We start from the raw sequence: 16,967 nt of genomic DNA, 5'->3' as shown, positions 1-16,967 counted from the left end.
CACTTAAACGAGCTATATTATAATTATATCAATATATTACTTTCTTTTTCCTACTTATTAAATTATTAAATAAAAAAAAATGTTTAAAAATAAAATAACCTTAATTTTATATTAATAGAAATATCGAATCGATAAATTAAAAATTATAAATAAATTGTCTCCACCTGATTTAAATTTAGTTTTAACCAAAGACCTTGTTTAATAATTGAATGATAAATGGACAGCCGATATACGGAATTGGTAAGAGTAATAATAATCGTATATATATATATATATGCAATGTTTTAATTTATTTATTAGCGCGGTGAAGGTCTTAGAGAACGGTGAACGACCATCCAAGGAAAAGGGTTAACAGCCGAGACAAGGTCATCTTGTTTGCAATTAGAAAATATTGACCTACTTTGTTGATCTACAATTCAATCATCAAATTTGGTCAGTTAAAGGTCGAACGTAAACGGAAAAGTCAAAGGTTAAACGTTCCCGTATAGTCATAATGGTTATTATATCCTTCGCTGTGATTTTGCAATGAGTATTAACACTGGGAATCACGAACTCAAATTGTTCGTTTGTTTAGGATTTATAATTCCGTGTATATTGCTTTTTAAAGTGTTCATTGTTAAATACATAATGTAACAGCTCGGTTGTTTGGTACGAGAACAATTTCCGCCATTTTCTACGAAAGTAATTCTTGTTTTTTCGTTTCTTTTGACCGATTTTTCAGCATTTACCTTGCATAATAAAATAATCTAAACTAAACGGGGGTATTACGGAACTATAATTATAAAGGAAAGTATTTTTTGTAATTGTCTCTATAATAGAGAAACCAATAAGTTATTATGTTACAGGAAAGCGAGTTAAATTTTAAAATGTGAAGGCTTTAAATAGATGAAAAAACTGACACCGACATACACACACAAAGTGTTTGATCGATAGAACAGTTTTTTACTTGAAGAAAGCTTCTAAATCAGGTCGAAAACGTTTGTAATTCAAAATAAGCGTTGCTGGAGTAAGGAAGGTGTTTTTTTGTGTGTTAGTGTCTATTGAAAAGTTCCAGTATATTAATTAATTAATTGACTAGATGAAAAAATTTTCGGGTGGTCCGAATCTGTGCGTCCTTACATTGTCTAACCACATAAATTTGAGATAGTGTGCTAAAATAACACTGATAGATCAAAAGGGTGATAAAAAATATTCGTGTAATTCCAATGACCCATTTGGATTTTCTGTATAGATAAGTATCTCTACATAAGCATGAATGAGATAGACTACTCTATTTTTTCTCTATTCTTTGTTTATAAGGCACGAAACACTTTCTCGTGTTGGCTAGAAATGTTCGGCTTTAAAAATTTTTGGTTCATTTCCAAAAAGAATATTTCTAGGATCAAATTTTCTACTCTTTATGTTAACTTATTCATATAATTTAAATTATTTAACAAAGTAAAAAGGAAGATATTTAGGAATTAAGTAAACACATTACTCTTTCGTGAATATAATAGATATTGTCGATTAATTACGTCATTTATAATGAATAAAAATGCTTGAGGATTAAAAAAAAAATAGTTATTCGTTATTCTGAATAATCAAACCTTTTATAATTAAAATATGTCGCTAAGTTATAAACATTTTACTTACATTTTCTATAAATTACGTACTGAGTATTTTTATTAATGTTATCATAATCGCCTTGTGAAATGAAATTAATATTAAGCATAGAAAAATAGATATAGATATATATTGGACTGTCTATCACTCTAATAAAATAAATAATGATACTTTTGATATTGGTAATCAGATAAGATGATTAAAAAAACTTTGAATGCTTTGTAATTTTATATTAATAAAGGACAGCAATAAATTCTCCCTGTCTAAACACAGTTTTTTTCTATTAATTTTTTATCGTATATTTGTATAATGAGTTCATTTATTTTAGAATATCTACGATACATTTAATTTTCACGCCGATTGTAAACAGGTTAGAAATATTCTGATCATAAAACTACGAATTAACCTAGATTTAATGAGTTTTTTTTTCCTACTTGCGATAAAAGCTATTCAAAGTACAATCGCATAAAGGATAAAGATAATTGGAGAAAATAATAATAAAACTATGATCGGATATAGTTTTAATACTCAAGAAAATTTGTGATAATTTCGATTAATATTTAATTAAGTTGCAAAATATTTTTGTTTGTAAGGTTAAACGATTTTCTAATCGTCACTTTAGCAATAATATAAATATTTTGTCGGAATTTTTTTAATGCTTTTATGATAATCACATTTGAGTAATAATAGTAAACAATAATTTTAAATAATTTATTTACAAAAAAAGAAAAAAGGACAGAAAACTTTAATGAATAAACTAACGCTAACATTTATTTTCTTCCTATAATCGATTCAACAGAAAATGATATTAAACGCGATCTTTCGCATCTCTTCGATTCGAATTCCTCTTCCGCGTTCTTGCAACATAATTTCTGATTAGTTTCGTTTACTGGCACTAGGGGAGCTAGCATCGGTAACGAGGCCGATGTTCCATAAACTGTCGACGTTAACTGATGATGATAATACGAATTCAAATGAGATCGGTAACCGTTTTCGTTGGTGATACTTTGTGGTGTTTGATAACACAGTTGGCGATTTGACAGGACGGAAGAAGGATAGTATGGATGCCAGGCGATTGATAAATGCGGATGGACGGATTCCGAATATTCATAAGGCGGATGAGAATGGACGGATGGTTGGCCCCACGTAATATTCGAATATTGAGACGAAAGTTGATCTTCTCTGTCGAAAGTTATAGCGTCCAGTTCCTTATCTGCGAAACATCTTCTTTTTCTCATTCGATCGCTTAAGTGGGGTAGAACTGGTCTTAGTGGATTAGCTGTCGACAACTGATATAACTTCAATCTGTAATCTGTTTAATTAAAAATAAGAATAAATCAGTTTTATCTAGCATATTTTAACTGTTATTTCAAAGTAATGTAGTCAAAAAAAATTGTTTGTTTTTATAAAAAATGAATATACTATTGGAATTAAATTCTAAACTATCATACTACAAACATTGAAAACTTTGCATAAATATTTAAAAGTTTGTAATACACTGTATTAAGATAAACTTTGAATGGCGCAGAAAACATCTCACCGTTAATGGTTTATGTAGTTTAATTTTGAAGTTATAAATTGTTTTTTAATAGAACTCTTTGCTAAACTTTTCTAACAACTTACAGTGGAATTAAGTATTTGTGTGTAAATTCGACAATAAAACACAATTAAACTTAAATACATTTTTTATAGATTTAAATCACAAAATAACGTTAATGAATTTATGAAGCCAACAAGCCCATGTAAATAAAGAAGAGTTATAAACATTTAACAATAAATAAATAATTTAACCAATAATCATACGGCAAGTCAAATTGAAGTATTTAGCAGGCTGTATGATGTGCTAACCTCTGCACTAAACTTGTATTTTTAAATCATAAGAAACAATGTTTTTTTTTTTTTTTTTTCTCTCAACGAGGTGTCAACATGCGGAAAAAGTAACCTCAAACGTATACTACATATAGTCAATATCTGAAATTCTATTCTTTTTAAGAAGGACAAATTTATTCAGAATTGCAATGTATTTGTTTATGCGTAACATTAGAAATGAAAATTCTGTTAAAATTGCTATAAATATAGCAATTTCGCAATATTACACTGATTTCTTCTAGGAATATGTTTATAACAATTGTGTAATAATCACTTTCACGGAAACTTTGATTATACTATTTACAAATAATCTCCATAATAAAAGGCAATAAATCAAAATTATTTGAAGATTAAGTTTAGTATATATATTTAATGAAAGAAAAAATAATTTGATGTATAATTATCTAACAACTATTTTTTTATCTTTGTTTTATAAAGTAATTAAAATTCGATAGTATTGGATCTCATTGGGCACCATGAGACCATGATTTTTTGGAAAATTTTCTTCTTGATCTTGTGGTATTGTGGTGAGGACATCTATATTAAAAAAAAAAAGAGCTATTTATCTTCTTTCTATAGAAATTCTTTAATAAAAAAGTTATTTATTCAATCTTAATTAGTTTATTGATTTAATCTATGTTTAAATCAATGTTGTATGTGTAATATGTAATAAATAATCATATAAATTGTGATTTTCTGTTGAAATATTATGAATAAAGCAAGTTTACTACTTAAAACTACTATCCATATCAACAAGAAATGTAAACATCCTGTAAATAATATAATCCACAATATTGAATGTATAATACAATGCTTTCTGAGCTTAATTTCCATCCGTGAGTTAAACTTTAGAAGTGAGAAGATATTAATTCTCATTACATTTTCTAGATTTTACGTAAACTTTTATATGATAATGTAACAAGTTAATCATTTAAAAATTGGGCGCTGTAAAATTAATAAAAATTACTTATACATGCAAAATTAACGTATAATTTATTTATTTAATTTAATAATAATTTGCGTTACAGGGTTATGCCTTCTGTCAAGATTTTTTGAGTAATTTCCTTTTAAAATAAACTACAGAAACAACATAAATACAATCATTAATTGCAAATATATAAAAATATAACACTTGACTACAGGATATGTTATATGTTATACAGGATAAATCTAAATAAATGTTTATCTGGGTTTTTTTTATCTCTACTTCATTCTGTTTAGCTTCTTATTCCTTTTTTTTCCTTTTTTAATTATAATTATTATAATAGTTACAAGTATAAATATACATATTTTTTTATTTCTGCGTACTCATCTTATAATTTGTACTCTGTTATTAAGTTCTTTTTACATTACGTTTTAGCAACTAATGTTTATACTTATTAATATTATATAATTTTTATACGTTTATTTATTATATTAATTTATCCTGTCAAAGTAAATTCTTATTATTTAAAAATAATATAGTTATGAAAAAAAATTAATGGAAGGTTATTTTTTATTGTTTGTATCATTATCTATTTCAAATCAAAATCTTTCAATTAAGAATTTGGAACATTTCGTGTTTTGGAACGTTTTTATTTGTAATTTATTTAGATTAAAAATTCAAAAGAGGACTTCCTATTGTAAGATCTTTTTAGTGTGACGTTTCAACATGGCGGATAGAGGGCTAGCGGTTCCAAACAGTGCAGTTCGTCAATAGTAGTCTTGTACTCTAATACAATAATTTCAAACCTGTAGCGATTATGGTGGATGAAAACATGAGGTAGATTTAAAATTTGTATTTTTAAATGAATCACTAAGACGTATAATGAATATTCTATTATTAAAAATTTTGAGATTGAGTAAATAACCGACTTCACTCAACAAAATCTGCAGTTGTCACTTTGTCAACTACAAGACAAAATGGACTGATATTATTTCAATGGAATAAAAATATGGCAAGGGTGTTTAAATCTAATAGAAAAAAAACCAAGTATATTATAAATTCTTGTATAAAATTAATTATTGTAAACAAGAAAATTTAGTACCATCGATGTTATTGCATTTTTGCTATAAAACATAACATTATTATTTTACAAACACATTATATGAAAGTTTTGCCCTACATTTTATCTACATAAAATCATGTTTTACATAAAATCTACATAAAATCATGAAATCGATGCAATAGATACCAGTACAATTATGTTTTCAACAATTACTAACTTCTCAATTTAATTCCTAAAATATACTATTAAGGGTCACCATAGGCGTCTTTTTTTTCGCCTTTACGTAAGCAGCCCTGTTTTCCCATTTGTTTTATCAGTGCAACGAAATTTATTTCTTAATTTTCAACCAATCTATACAGGGCCATCAAGAGAAAAGGTAAATACTTCGGGAAGTGAATGTATGAGTGTTTACATGAAGAAAGTTACGTATAACATATGAATCTACGACGCAGGAACGAACATATGGTGATTTATTAATATTAACAAAGATACAGCAGTATGAATGTTTCACAATTTGATATACCAGGTGTTAATGTAGCAGCTATGGTTGCATTTACAGTCCGTTGCACTTGATGGAGGGGTGACATCAGAGGAGGTTCTCGAAGTGGTTACACTCAGCATCGATTCGTTTTAAACACATCGTAATAAACTAAACTATGAGTACTTCTTTGAAGTGCATTCCTATTCTGTGATAATGCGGCAGCATTTCTTATCCAGACAATAAATTAATCTAGGAAGTATAAATTGAGCATCCTTCATCCAGCCACATAAACAGTACAACACATCGCGGTCGAAGGCTTGTGTGGGACCTGGGATAAAGCGGTTCCTTTTGCCACTTTTCTTTTTGAACAAATGAAATACGTATTGTCTCAGAAATTATTCATTTTCGGACAACGGTAGCGAGTAATCATTTCCCAAAGTATATAACTTCCTTCCTCTATAGTAATATTGTATAAAAGTACTAAAAGAATGAAATAACTAATTGTTTATCCTTACGTCAATATTGTTAATACTTATTAAAATTTAAAATTCTCTTTCTGTAAACTTTATGGTTATATTAAACTTTATTTATGTTTTAACTAGCAGTTAGCCGCGACTTCGCCCGCGGAGGTTTTGCAAGCAAACCCCATTTATATTCAATATTTCAACAACCATAGTAATTGTTATATAAACACCTACCGCTGAGAATGATGAGAATTGCCGAGAATCAAACGAACTATTTTTAATTTGATCAATTTTCTAGAATGTTTACAATCGTTTTATAATCGAACCAATATGCAATAACAAATTCGAATTTAAAACGGTTCGAACATTTGGTTAAAAAATCGAAATATATCAAAATATTTATAACAATGTCTGAAATGTTATTAATTTAATACACCTAAGTACTCGATGAAGACTAAACGTAATTAAAAACAAAAAAATCGCATGTAAAATAGTACAGTAGAAGCCGTTTTTCCGGTTAAGCCTTAATCCTCCCCCTCTCCCCCGCAGAGGAATTTCGAAAAATTCCTTCTTAGTGTGCATTGCCATGGCATACCCTACTGAAACACAGTTAAAAACAAAAAATTGCATCTAAAATAGTACATTAGAAGCCGTTTTTCCGGTTAAGCCTTAATGCTCTCCCTCTCCCCCCGCGAGGGAATTTCGAAAAATCCTTTCTTAGTATGCGTTTTCATGACGTACCCTGTGTACCAAATTTTACCTCTTTAGGTTCAGCGGTTTGCTCTGGGCGATGATGAATCAGTGAGTGAGTCAGTCAGGACAAGCAATTTTATATATATATAGATAATAAATTATAAACGATAAATGCTTTATTGTAATGTAATATTTGTTGTTATAAACATACTGTATTATGATACTGTGTATTCAGATATCACAAAGAAATAAAAACTAAATTATTATAAATTGTGTATAATTATGGAATAAAAAGAAAATATTTCTAAACATTTCCATTTAATAATTTATACAAAAATAAATATTTAGTTATTTATATTATGTCTGATTATCTTAATTTAATAATAATAATAATAATACAAGGAAAGAGAGAAGTGAAATAGAGCCAGGGACAATCATAAATATAGATTTATTTCTCTCTCTAAAAGACAAAAATATACTGTATATGGATTTAAGTAATAAAACAAATAAAAAAAAGATTTTTATATTTCAGTTAACTGATTTTTGGACCACCCTATAATATTATGTTTTAATTTGAATTTAGTTTTGTTTCTATTCTATTTCTATTAAAATTTGGTGACAAATATTAGAAATTTTGAATGAATTATAAATTTTTAAATATTAGAGAATGAGATGTCTTTTGCTAAAGCATAGAATGAACAAAATAAATGTATTTAAAAAAGTTAAAGAGCAAGTGAAAACTTATCACTGATGTATCTACAGGTAGATAAAATAATATATTAATTAATAAATTATATCATTTTGAAGGTTGTTTTGTTTCGTGAATAATATAAAAATAATTATAAAAAATGTATAAATTAAATGCAGTGATTGCGTGCGAACAGTTTATATTTAAAAAATCGATTTTACATTTTTTTTAAAGTTATATTCAACAAACCAACTTATTTATAATAATTATTTGAACAGTAATTAAATTTTCGATAATTAAATTATATTTTAAATATTCCAAATTATTTTCGTAACTAAAGGAATTCTTCTTGCGAACTACCTATCTGCCATCTGTCGATCGAAATTATAACTAAATAATGCAACTTATTTTTCTGTTAAATATTAAATTATATAAATAACATATTTTTAAAAACATCTCAAAATGTTTAAATTACTTTGTAATAATTCTCTAGATATTGTACTCTTTTGTAAATTTCTCAGATGTCGTTGATACATCCTCTTCTGTTCCAATATAGCTTCCGCTGTTTTAAGTTTATCTGTCGTGTCTTTGCCTTCAGTAGCTTGTTGCCTGGTAAGAAAATATATTTTATTAATTTTATTTTACTTTATAAAATTTTTATTATTTAATTAAGTTGATAACACACGCACTCGCACGCATACACAAACATACCCTTCCCACACGCACACACATTTAATTGTTTTTTGTGCCACTAGATGGTGCTGCACTTTAGACCTATCTTGGTGGTACTGTATTGCAGTGTTTATATTTTAAAACATTATTTAATTTTAAGCCTAAATATCAACTACATTGTAATTTCACATATCAAAATCCACTTATTATCATTGTATAAACTAATATTTTAATCAAGTCCATTAAAAGTATTTTACTATAATAAAAAATATTAAATACTTAAAATTAAATACTCAATTAAGAGTATTCAGGTTAAATTTCTATGCTAACATTACATTTTTATAGGCCTGTTAAGAATTTCGATGTGCCGCCGTTGAAATTTTAAGCACACATAATCACAATACAATCATCGAGAAGATAAATGCTACACCTGTTGTAAAATATCAGTTCGAAGCATAATTTAATTAATCTTATATTTTAAGACAATATAAAAATCATGTTGTAATGTTTAGATGTTTTGTTTTGAGATTAAAAGTTATCCAGGGTAGAATTTTATCGGTTTTACTACAATAAAACATGTGAAAAACACATAGATAGGACTTTCGTTCTTTTAATACTACACTTGAATACGAATAATTCATTCAAAAAATTTAATGTAATTAAAACTTTTCCATGATTTTAGGCTCTCTTGTGTTAGTAAAACTGAAGAAAAGATCAATTCGTAAAGAAAAAGTCCTTAATTTCCATAAATCAAACACAAATTTAACGAACTGACAAACGTTTTTGGCCTGTTTTATAGGCCAACATCAGATCAAAAATATAACGTCAGGCTTTCTTTTATGGTTATTTGATTAAGAATAGTCAATTATTAATTATTTACTACTTAAAGAATATTTTTCTACATTGTTTCAGAGCATTTTTCTTAGCTCTTTCAATGCATATAGGCCTATAGAATATAGAATGTGATGCTATTTTAAAACTATTGCATTAGTAATGCATTGAATTCTTTCTTGAGTTTGAAATTATCCTTGCAATCAGTTGTGTATTTTCTCTATCCTTGATTACTCATCTATTATTTCAAACAGAATTTGTATGCCATGTTTTTATATGTAAACTGACGTAGCATTTTATTAGTTATTATATTAACCAGAATGGGGATTTATAGTATTTTAACAATATTGTTTACATTCGATTGTTGGGAAATCATAGAATAAACAGTTTTTAAATTAAAAAAATGATTTGTAATTTGTTTTAATTAAAATTTATCTTTACGCAAATATAATAAGCTTTTTTATTAACTTTTTTTTTGTTAAAGTTAATATATCTTAATGCTTAAAAGTGTTCTACTTTATATAAATAGGCTACACATAGAGGTTAAAAAGATAAATTTTATAAATCTTTATAATAAAAACTCTAAATGTACATTTATTACTTATTTGTAGTTACAAAAATTATAGGCCTAAATTGATTTTAATTTATGCTTAAACTAATAGAAGAAATTAAATTTTATACAAATTTTAAAATATTAATCTTTATTATTTATCAAACAAATTTAAATATAATATAAAAAACTCTATTCAAAATACGCTAATTATAAAAGACGTGCGATACAAATACTGTACATTATTACGTCTCTTTTCTTAATTACGTAACACAAGTTTCACAAAATGAAATTTAGGCCTAAGATAATTTTATTTATTCGAAGTTCACACGATTTTGATTTCATAATTAAAACAAAAAATGTAATTGTAAAATCAAAATTATCCGCTAAAATCTCACTTATTAAATTATTAGGTTTAAAAGTTATCCTTTAAGGAGACAGTCTTTTGACATTTAAAATTAAAATTAAAGAAATTATATTTGTATTATACATGAAAACGGAAAATAAATTTACATTCTCGTTTCATTCTTATCATGAATGACTAATAACATCTGTCGCATCGCTTTGCTATCTTTAGTGAAAAATATTCATATTTACATGAAAGCCGTCAAGATGATGATGATGATAATGTAATCTCAGTTAATACTTGGTTAGACTTATATTTTTTACCTAGGGTTGTATTGCTTCTATAAATCCATCATCCAAAGATGTTATCAAAGATTTAAATTTGGTAGTGAAAATCTTCAGTTAGACAAGTTACTCGATTAATTTTCCGCATTCATATACGATACGGCAAAGTTTAATTAATAAAAAAAAACCTTTAAAACTGACTGAAATTTTACAGATAATTTAATATTAAATTATTGTTATTGTTGTTTGTAAAATTAAAAGTACAATATAACTGAAACGAAGCGTTAATTATAATGCGTTGAAATGTTAAACGATGTCAACTGGCAAAGATCTCTTGCTTTACTTGAACAATAGAGATTTAAAAAAAATGCATTAGCGTTCAAAAGAAACAGAGAAATTACTTTGTTATACGTTGTAGGTTTTCAGATGGAATCTAAGATAGTAAATTTATACAAAGTTTTGTTTTAAATAAATTCGGTTAATTAGGTGAAATTGTATGAAATGATCTGCCTCTTTTTTAAGAATTTTGCATTGATTAAGTATGAAAATGGAGGGAAAGAAAGTGAAGAAGTGTATGAAAGTTTCGAGATAGAAATCAAAATTCTTTTCACGAATATTTCCGGCTGTATCTTAATTCAAACGGAATATTTTGAATATCTTAGATATTTGTTTTCGGATGACATCTCTTCACCTATCTTTGAATTAAAATCTTTGCCTGTCATGGCACCTGTCACACGTGAGATGATATAAGAAATCTTATTAATATGTAAACATGGAAACAAGACGGAAACATTTTTGTTAAATGTTGGCTCCATGTTTAATTTCTGAAAACACGATATCTTGTCGGCTCCTTTTCAGAATTCTTATTTAATCAACTAAGATAAACGGAAAACGGACGGCAAAATTAATCATTGAAATTGTTTAACGGCATAAAAATACGCTTAGAATTTAAGTGCAGATACAAAATATTATAATTAAAATTTGGTAATCAATTTTATAATACTTACCTTCTTAGAGCTACTTGAGCGGCCATGACGCGTTGCCTTTCTACTACCAACAAACAATTCGGACATTGACAGTCTCTCCATCTGCAATATCTTTTGTGCCCTTTTAGACAGGATACAACGCCGTGATTACGACATCTTGCACATTTCGGTGTTCTTAATAATCTTCTGCTTTGCTTATTGGAAACTTCGGAAGAAATTGCTGTATCTACTTCTACATCCGATTGACTCAGGCCAGAAGTGCTATCGGGTCTCAGTTCCTCTACTTCTTTTAAGTTGTTCATCGTTTTACTGTAGATAATTTCTTATTTTCAGTATGAAACAATTTAAAATAACTCGGTATAAAATTCTTCTTTGTGTCTATAATTTTTCAATATTTTGTTTCTTTACAGCTCTTTTATTATTACTTAAACATAAATAATAATTTGAATGCAATCTATATATACGTGTAATTGACTTTTTAATTAAAATTAAATCAGTGTTAATCTTCTTTACATAATAACAATATGTGTGACTTTGAATTTGTTTTTATTCCTTTATCTTATTGTTATTTTTTATTCTTATAATTTATATGTTTGCTATATACTTTATATTTTTATTTTCTAATTATTGTTGAGATTATTGTAATAGGCGATTTTATTCGAAGTAAATTGAAGATGTTTTTGCTTACTCTACGGCATTATTCTGTAAACTTACAATGAATAAATTTAAAGACATATTATGTAATAACTACGTAAAAAATTATGTATTTAAATCGGTAATTTGTTAATTTAAATAGTAAATTTATTTTAGTTTACAGTTATAGGCCTGTGTTATTTGTGATATTTAAAATTTTTAACTATTTTAATTCATTTTGTGTTTTAAATTTTTAAAAAATAAGTTTTAAAACTTGCTTTAAATATTTTTCTACGTTAATATTAGCATAAGAAATACTTGGCGTGATTTTGAAGTATATTAATTTTCTTATAATAAAGAACGATGATTGTGAATTTATAGTACAGAAGTAGTTAAATTACAATAAGTATTTTAGCTTATTTCAGCGTAACTAATTATTGTAACTTGTACTTATTGAGTGAGCTTTAAACAGTAAGTTATTTCTTATATCACATTCCTTTATATCCCATATTTTTCTATATCAAATTTTAATTTATCTGTTAAAAATTCGGTAGTAAATGCTAATAACATAACTATCATTAAATATAGTTAATTATTCAATAAGTTATACAATTATATATTATAATATTTTGTGTATATATAATATATATTGTGACAGAATTTAAAGAAGACCATACTGAAAGCCTTCAATAAAAACTTGATGATTTAAATTACAATTTTAAACGTTCAAACTATTTGCATGTTAATCAGGAAAGTTTTAAATTGTTAAGAAATTTTAGTCAAGTGTTTTTATATAGTAAAAATGTAGTTTGAGCCAACTACAAGATTCGGAGCAGACTTCCTTTCTTTGATAAAAATGTATCACGCTGTGTTTTCAGTATTTTAACTCGACAAAATCTGCAATGGAAAGCAAACAGATGGTATCCATCACCTCTCAACTTATTCTTTGTGGTGTCGGCAATAGCAACTTCTGGCTAATTTTATATCACGATTACATTGCAGACACGTGGACAAGTGTTTATTATTTTGACCTGTCAGGTTGTTATGATTTGCTTCATATGTTTCCAAAATACGGGGTGATGAGGTTAGAAATTGGCCGTATAATTCATTTAAAAATTGAATGTCTTTTTTAAAATAAGCAGTGGCCTTCGATAAAATTAACAATTTGAATTTACATTTCCGTTTTTAATAGGTTTCTCGACTTAAGTTAAATAATTTTCGAAAATATTTAAACTCGGCCTATTGTAATTTTTTTCATTTATATAATTTTTACTATATTTGTTTATTTAGTATCAATTGTAATGGTTTTAACATTGATTCAATTGCTATAAATCCAGCAATTATCAGAAAATTCTTAATCAAATGAATAGATAATCAATCATTTTATAAGGTAAATAACTGAAAAATATTAAGGATTTAATTATTTATTTGTTTAATTTAGTAGCTGAAAGGAGATTCTAGAACTCTGTGGTTCATGCTAGCCTATGGGTAAATTAAAATGAAACAAATGAAAATGTTTATTTCAGTTTATTTGGATCATTTCGAAGTTTCTGCTATGGTTAACAAGCTGAAACATATTTTAAAAAATAATTGTATATCCTAAATTTTGAAGTTTTTTAACTGATTTGCGTTACTTTAATGAACGTTTCGGTATTTTATGGATAGGTTAGATAATTCTGTCATGAATATAAATTTAATGGCAATCAACATAACACTCAAAATATAAAATCTTAAGCGATTAGTAAATATTCATTGCATTTGGGTGTTGTCTATTAATTAATATATTATGAAAGTTACTACTTCAGCATTATACATAAAAATTATAACATCAACTATTACTCACAGATTTTCGGAATTAGAAACGCATCAATCCACACCTGTTAACAAAATGGATGTCCTGATAGCAGATAAGGTCGTCATTAGGTAGTCAAAGACGTACTCAGTTGAATCTATCTGAGATATCACGTTAATGTCTGTGATGCCAGCATTTGGACCATAGGCGGAGAAACGTCAGCTAAACTCCACCTCCGACTCAGGATAAGTCTCTCACTTTGCAGCTCCTCCCATGGAAGGATTGCACATAGGCAATACGAAAAAAGCGTCGTCGGAATCGCCGAATCACCAAACGAATTATTATTATTATTCTAAAAATAATCGAGTGGCATTTTTATATTCAAAGCTAAGTTAATCTAGCTATTCTATCTTCAGCATTCAGTTGCACAGTCAACAAGATGATGTTCCTCTTGTCACAATCGAATCCATTGTTCGCTCGTGTCACCGATGCTGGAAAGAAGTCTGCATGATAGGAATCGAGCCGTGAAGACCAGATAAGATCAAAGTTGCTTGAGAGGAACCGGAGTAATGGAGCTAAAACATAAAAGTTTCTATCTTCAACCATATGCGCCATTTTTGAGAGAAATCGATTATTTCGTGCCGATTACTCGCGAGCATGTAATCGATATTGACATTTACAAGCCGGTATTCTGTAGGGGACGAATATAACACCGGCCAGATGGGGAAACCAATGACCTCATATGGTTGGACAAGATGGCTTTTGACAAGCGTGTACAGCCAGCGCGTGTCATCGTGTCACTATTCATTTCCCGGCTCCTCCTGTGACATTAGGATTGATCATTAAAGAATTCTTTCCTGTAAATTTCTTTTGGGCACTGCATAATGCTTGGATCACTCAGCTACTATCGGTTCTATTGTTTGGAATTAAGCCACATTTCTTTTGGCTAAATAACATAAAGTGTTTGTTTTAGACTTCATCCATTAAGCGTTACGTTCTCGTGATGAATGCTTAAGTCTCATCCATTGCATTTTGTTACTCGCTCTATTTTCCGAGACTCATTAGTGATACTTTGCATGTCATGCCAAGTAAATGTAACGAAAAATGAAGCATGTACAACTTAAAACATTTATCATTCGCGCCTCTAATTACTCCAATTCGATTTCAAAATAGTTTCGCGCCGCCACGTGACTCGTATATATTTGGAGTGGAGATATCCTGAATAGTTTCAATTCGTTCTCGGAATCTTCTCTAGCGCATAAAGCCAATGAAATTTTGTCACTAATTGGTATTGAGGAGTACAGAAAGTCGCTTCTTCAGATTAATTATACTAGATCAGCGTTTCCTAAAACTTTTTATCTCGTTTATTTTTTGATCCAAGGCTAAATTTAAAGCAGCAGAGTGCCTTTTTTTTCTTTCGTTTAATTACTTGTCCTCTTCGCTTTGAATCTAAATGCATAAGAAAAAATTTAAAGGTATATAAATGGAAATGCTCTATACAAACAACACGGCTCTACAATTAATAGATCTTTGAAAAGTTATACTGTGTTATTCGCAACTAATTCTAACAACTATTGCTGCATTTTTTCTTCCAAAGATACGGAGTAAAGTGTTGAGGAACATTCATTCATATTTGAGACGGAAGAACATGTGAAAATTTGCGAACATTCATATGATCTACGTTGGAAATGATTGATGACTTCGGGGGAATAACCGACTACTACTCGTCCAGGAGTGTAACTATTAGCTCTCTAGTATCAGTAATTTAAGCCAAAAGGCTCAGGAAACGAAACGATCTGTCATGTGTACCTGCTTGCTTCTCAGAAAGTTATATCTGAATGACTCTCTCTCACAAGCTTAGATATGATACCCCAGGTTTGACAAGAAGTACGAATACACACATTCGTGGAACGATTAGGAGGAAAAAAGTATTTTTTTATATGTAATTTACACTAGAAAACACTTTCGTGTGAATTCGATCCTACCATATATTTAATGTTAAAGAGTTTGTGAATTAAATGCGAAATTTTATATCCGTATAGACGTTGTTAAATCTCAGCTCTATAATTGGAAAGAATACTATTTCTGGGATAAATATTCAAATTTAACGACATTTAATCGTAATATATTTAAAGTGGTACTGTTTTTAGAGGACTCTACGCATTAAAGGTCTTCTTTAGACTCCAAACCAAGGGTGTAGAAAATACATGAAAAATGCTAAACTTATGGTAACAATGGTTTAAAAAATGTGTCTGTAGATGAGAGGCCTTAAAAATGACCCCCGTCTAAGGTTTTAAAAGCTCTAGAACCATTAGATGTTACGAACAAAATAATATTAGCAAGTAGAAATTTCAGAATGAAAAATCTACCAAAAAATAAGTAAGATTCAACAGAATTTTTGGAGCGGCTAACTTTAGCATTTAAAGCTAAGTTTAATTGTATATATCTGATAATAATGATTATACTGCTTTATGTATTTACCTTAAAAATGGGAAAACAATTTACACTATAATGTAATAAAATTCTAGAGAGAGAGAGACGAACACTTTCAGATCAGTAAGAATACTTCATTATCTCGATGACAAAAAAGAAACTTAATCTGTAGATAGAGTAGTATTGGTTTAAAAATTACTTAATAAGGAAATTATCGTAAAATTTTTAAAAAGATTCTTGCTTTAGAAATATCCAGTTCTTATAAGGAAAGAAGTGCGTTTTAAATAATTTTTAGAGCATCCTTACTCGGCAAGTGTAGCCAGATGGATGCAGCTGCTCTTTCTATCTTTATGATTGTTTCAGACGATAAAGAGTATTTTTGTTCTTTTAGCACGTATTTTTCACGTCCATAAAGTTTTGAGAGATTTCGTAAAAGCTTTGTTTACATGCTAACATCTCTTTCTTTCTTTAGGCCATTTTAATAAAATATTTTTAATTGTTTATATTTTAAATTAAGATTTAACTTGGATAAAAATCTCACCATTAGTGTAATTTTAAAGTAAAAAAGGAAGAAAGAAAGAAAAAAAAACGTGATAGAGTAAAATAAATAAATAATTCTGCCTTGTATCCATTTACTCAATAGAAGCGCTAGGTT

The 16,967-nt window shown here is 28.0% G+C and overlaps 1 protein-coding gene across 1 annotated transcript; it reads right to left on the bottom strand.

The window, feature by feature from the left end:
- Window positions 1-2,372: 2,372 nt before the first annotated feature.
- Window positions 2,373-14,039, bottom strand: LOC111613555 (protein male abnormal 3-like). Its single transcript, XM_023354908.1, has 4 exons — window positions 13,931-14,039; window positions 11,476-11,763; window positions 8,261-8,394; window positions 2,373-2,914 (listed from the first exon to the last, which is right to left on the bottom strand). The coding sequence occupies exons 2-4, from the start codon at window positions 11,754-11,756 to the stop codon at window positions 2,373-2,375; spliced, it is 957 nt and encodes a 318-aa protein (XP_023210676.1). The 5' UTR covers window positions 11,757-11,763; window positions 13,931-14,039.
- Between the last annotated feature and the right edge of the window lie 2,928 nt (window positions 14,040-16,967).

This window comes from Centruroides sculpturatus, unplaced genomic scaffold (assembly GCF_000671375.1).
Source record: "Centruroides sculpturatus isolate CEXI.00-Female unplaced genomic scaffold, Cexi_2.0 scaffold2, whole genome shotgun sequence".
In the NCBI taxonomy this organism is placed as follows: domain Eukaryota; kingdom Metazoa; phylum Arthropoda; class Arachnida; order Scorpiones; family Buthidae; genus Centruroides; species Centruroides sculpturatus.
The sequence above is the reverse complement of the archived record's forward strand: the minus strand, read 5'-3'. Positions and strand labels throughout refer to the sequence as shown.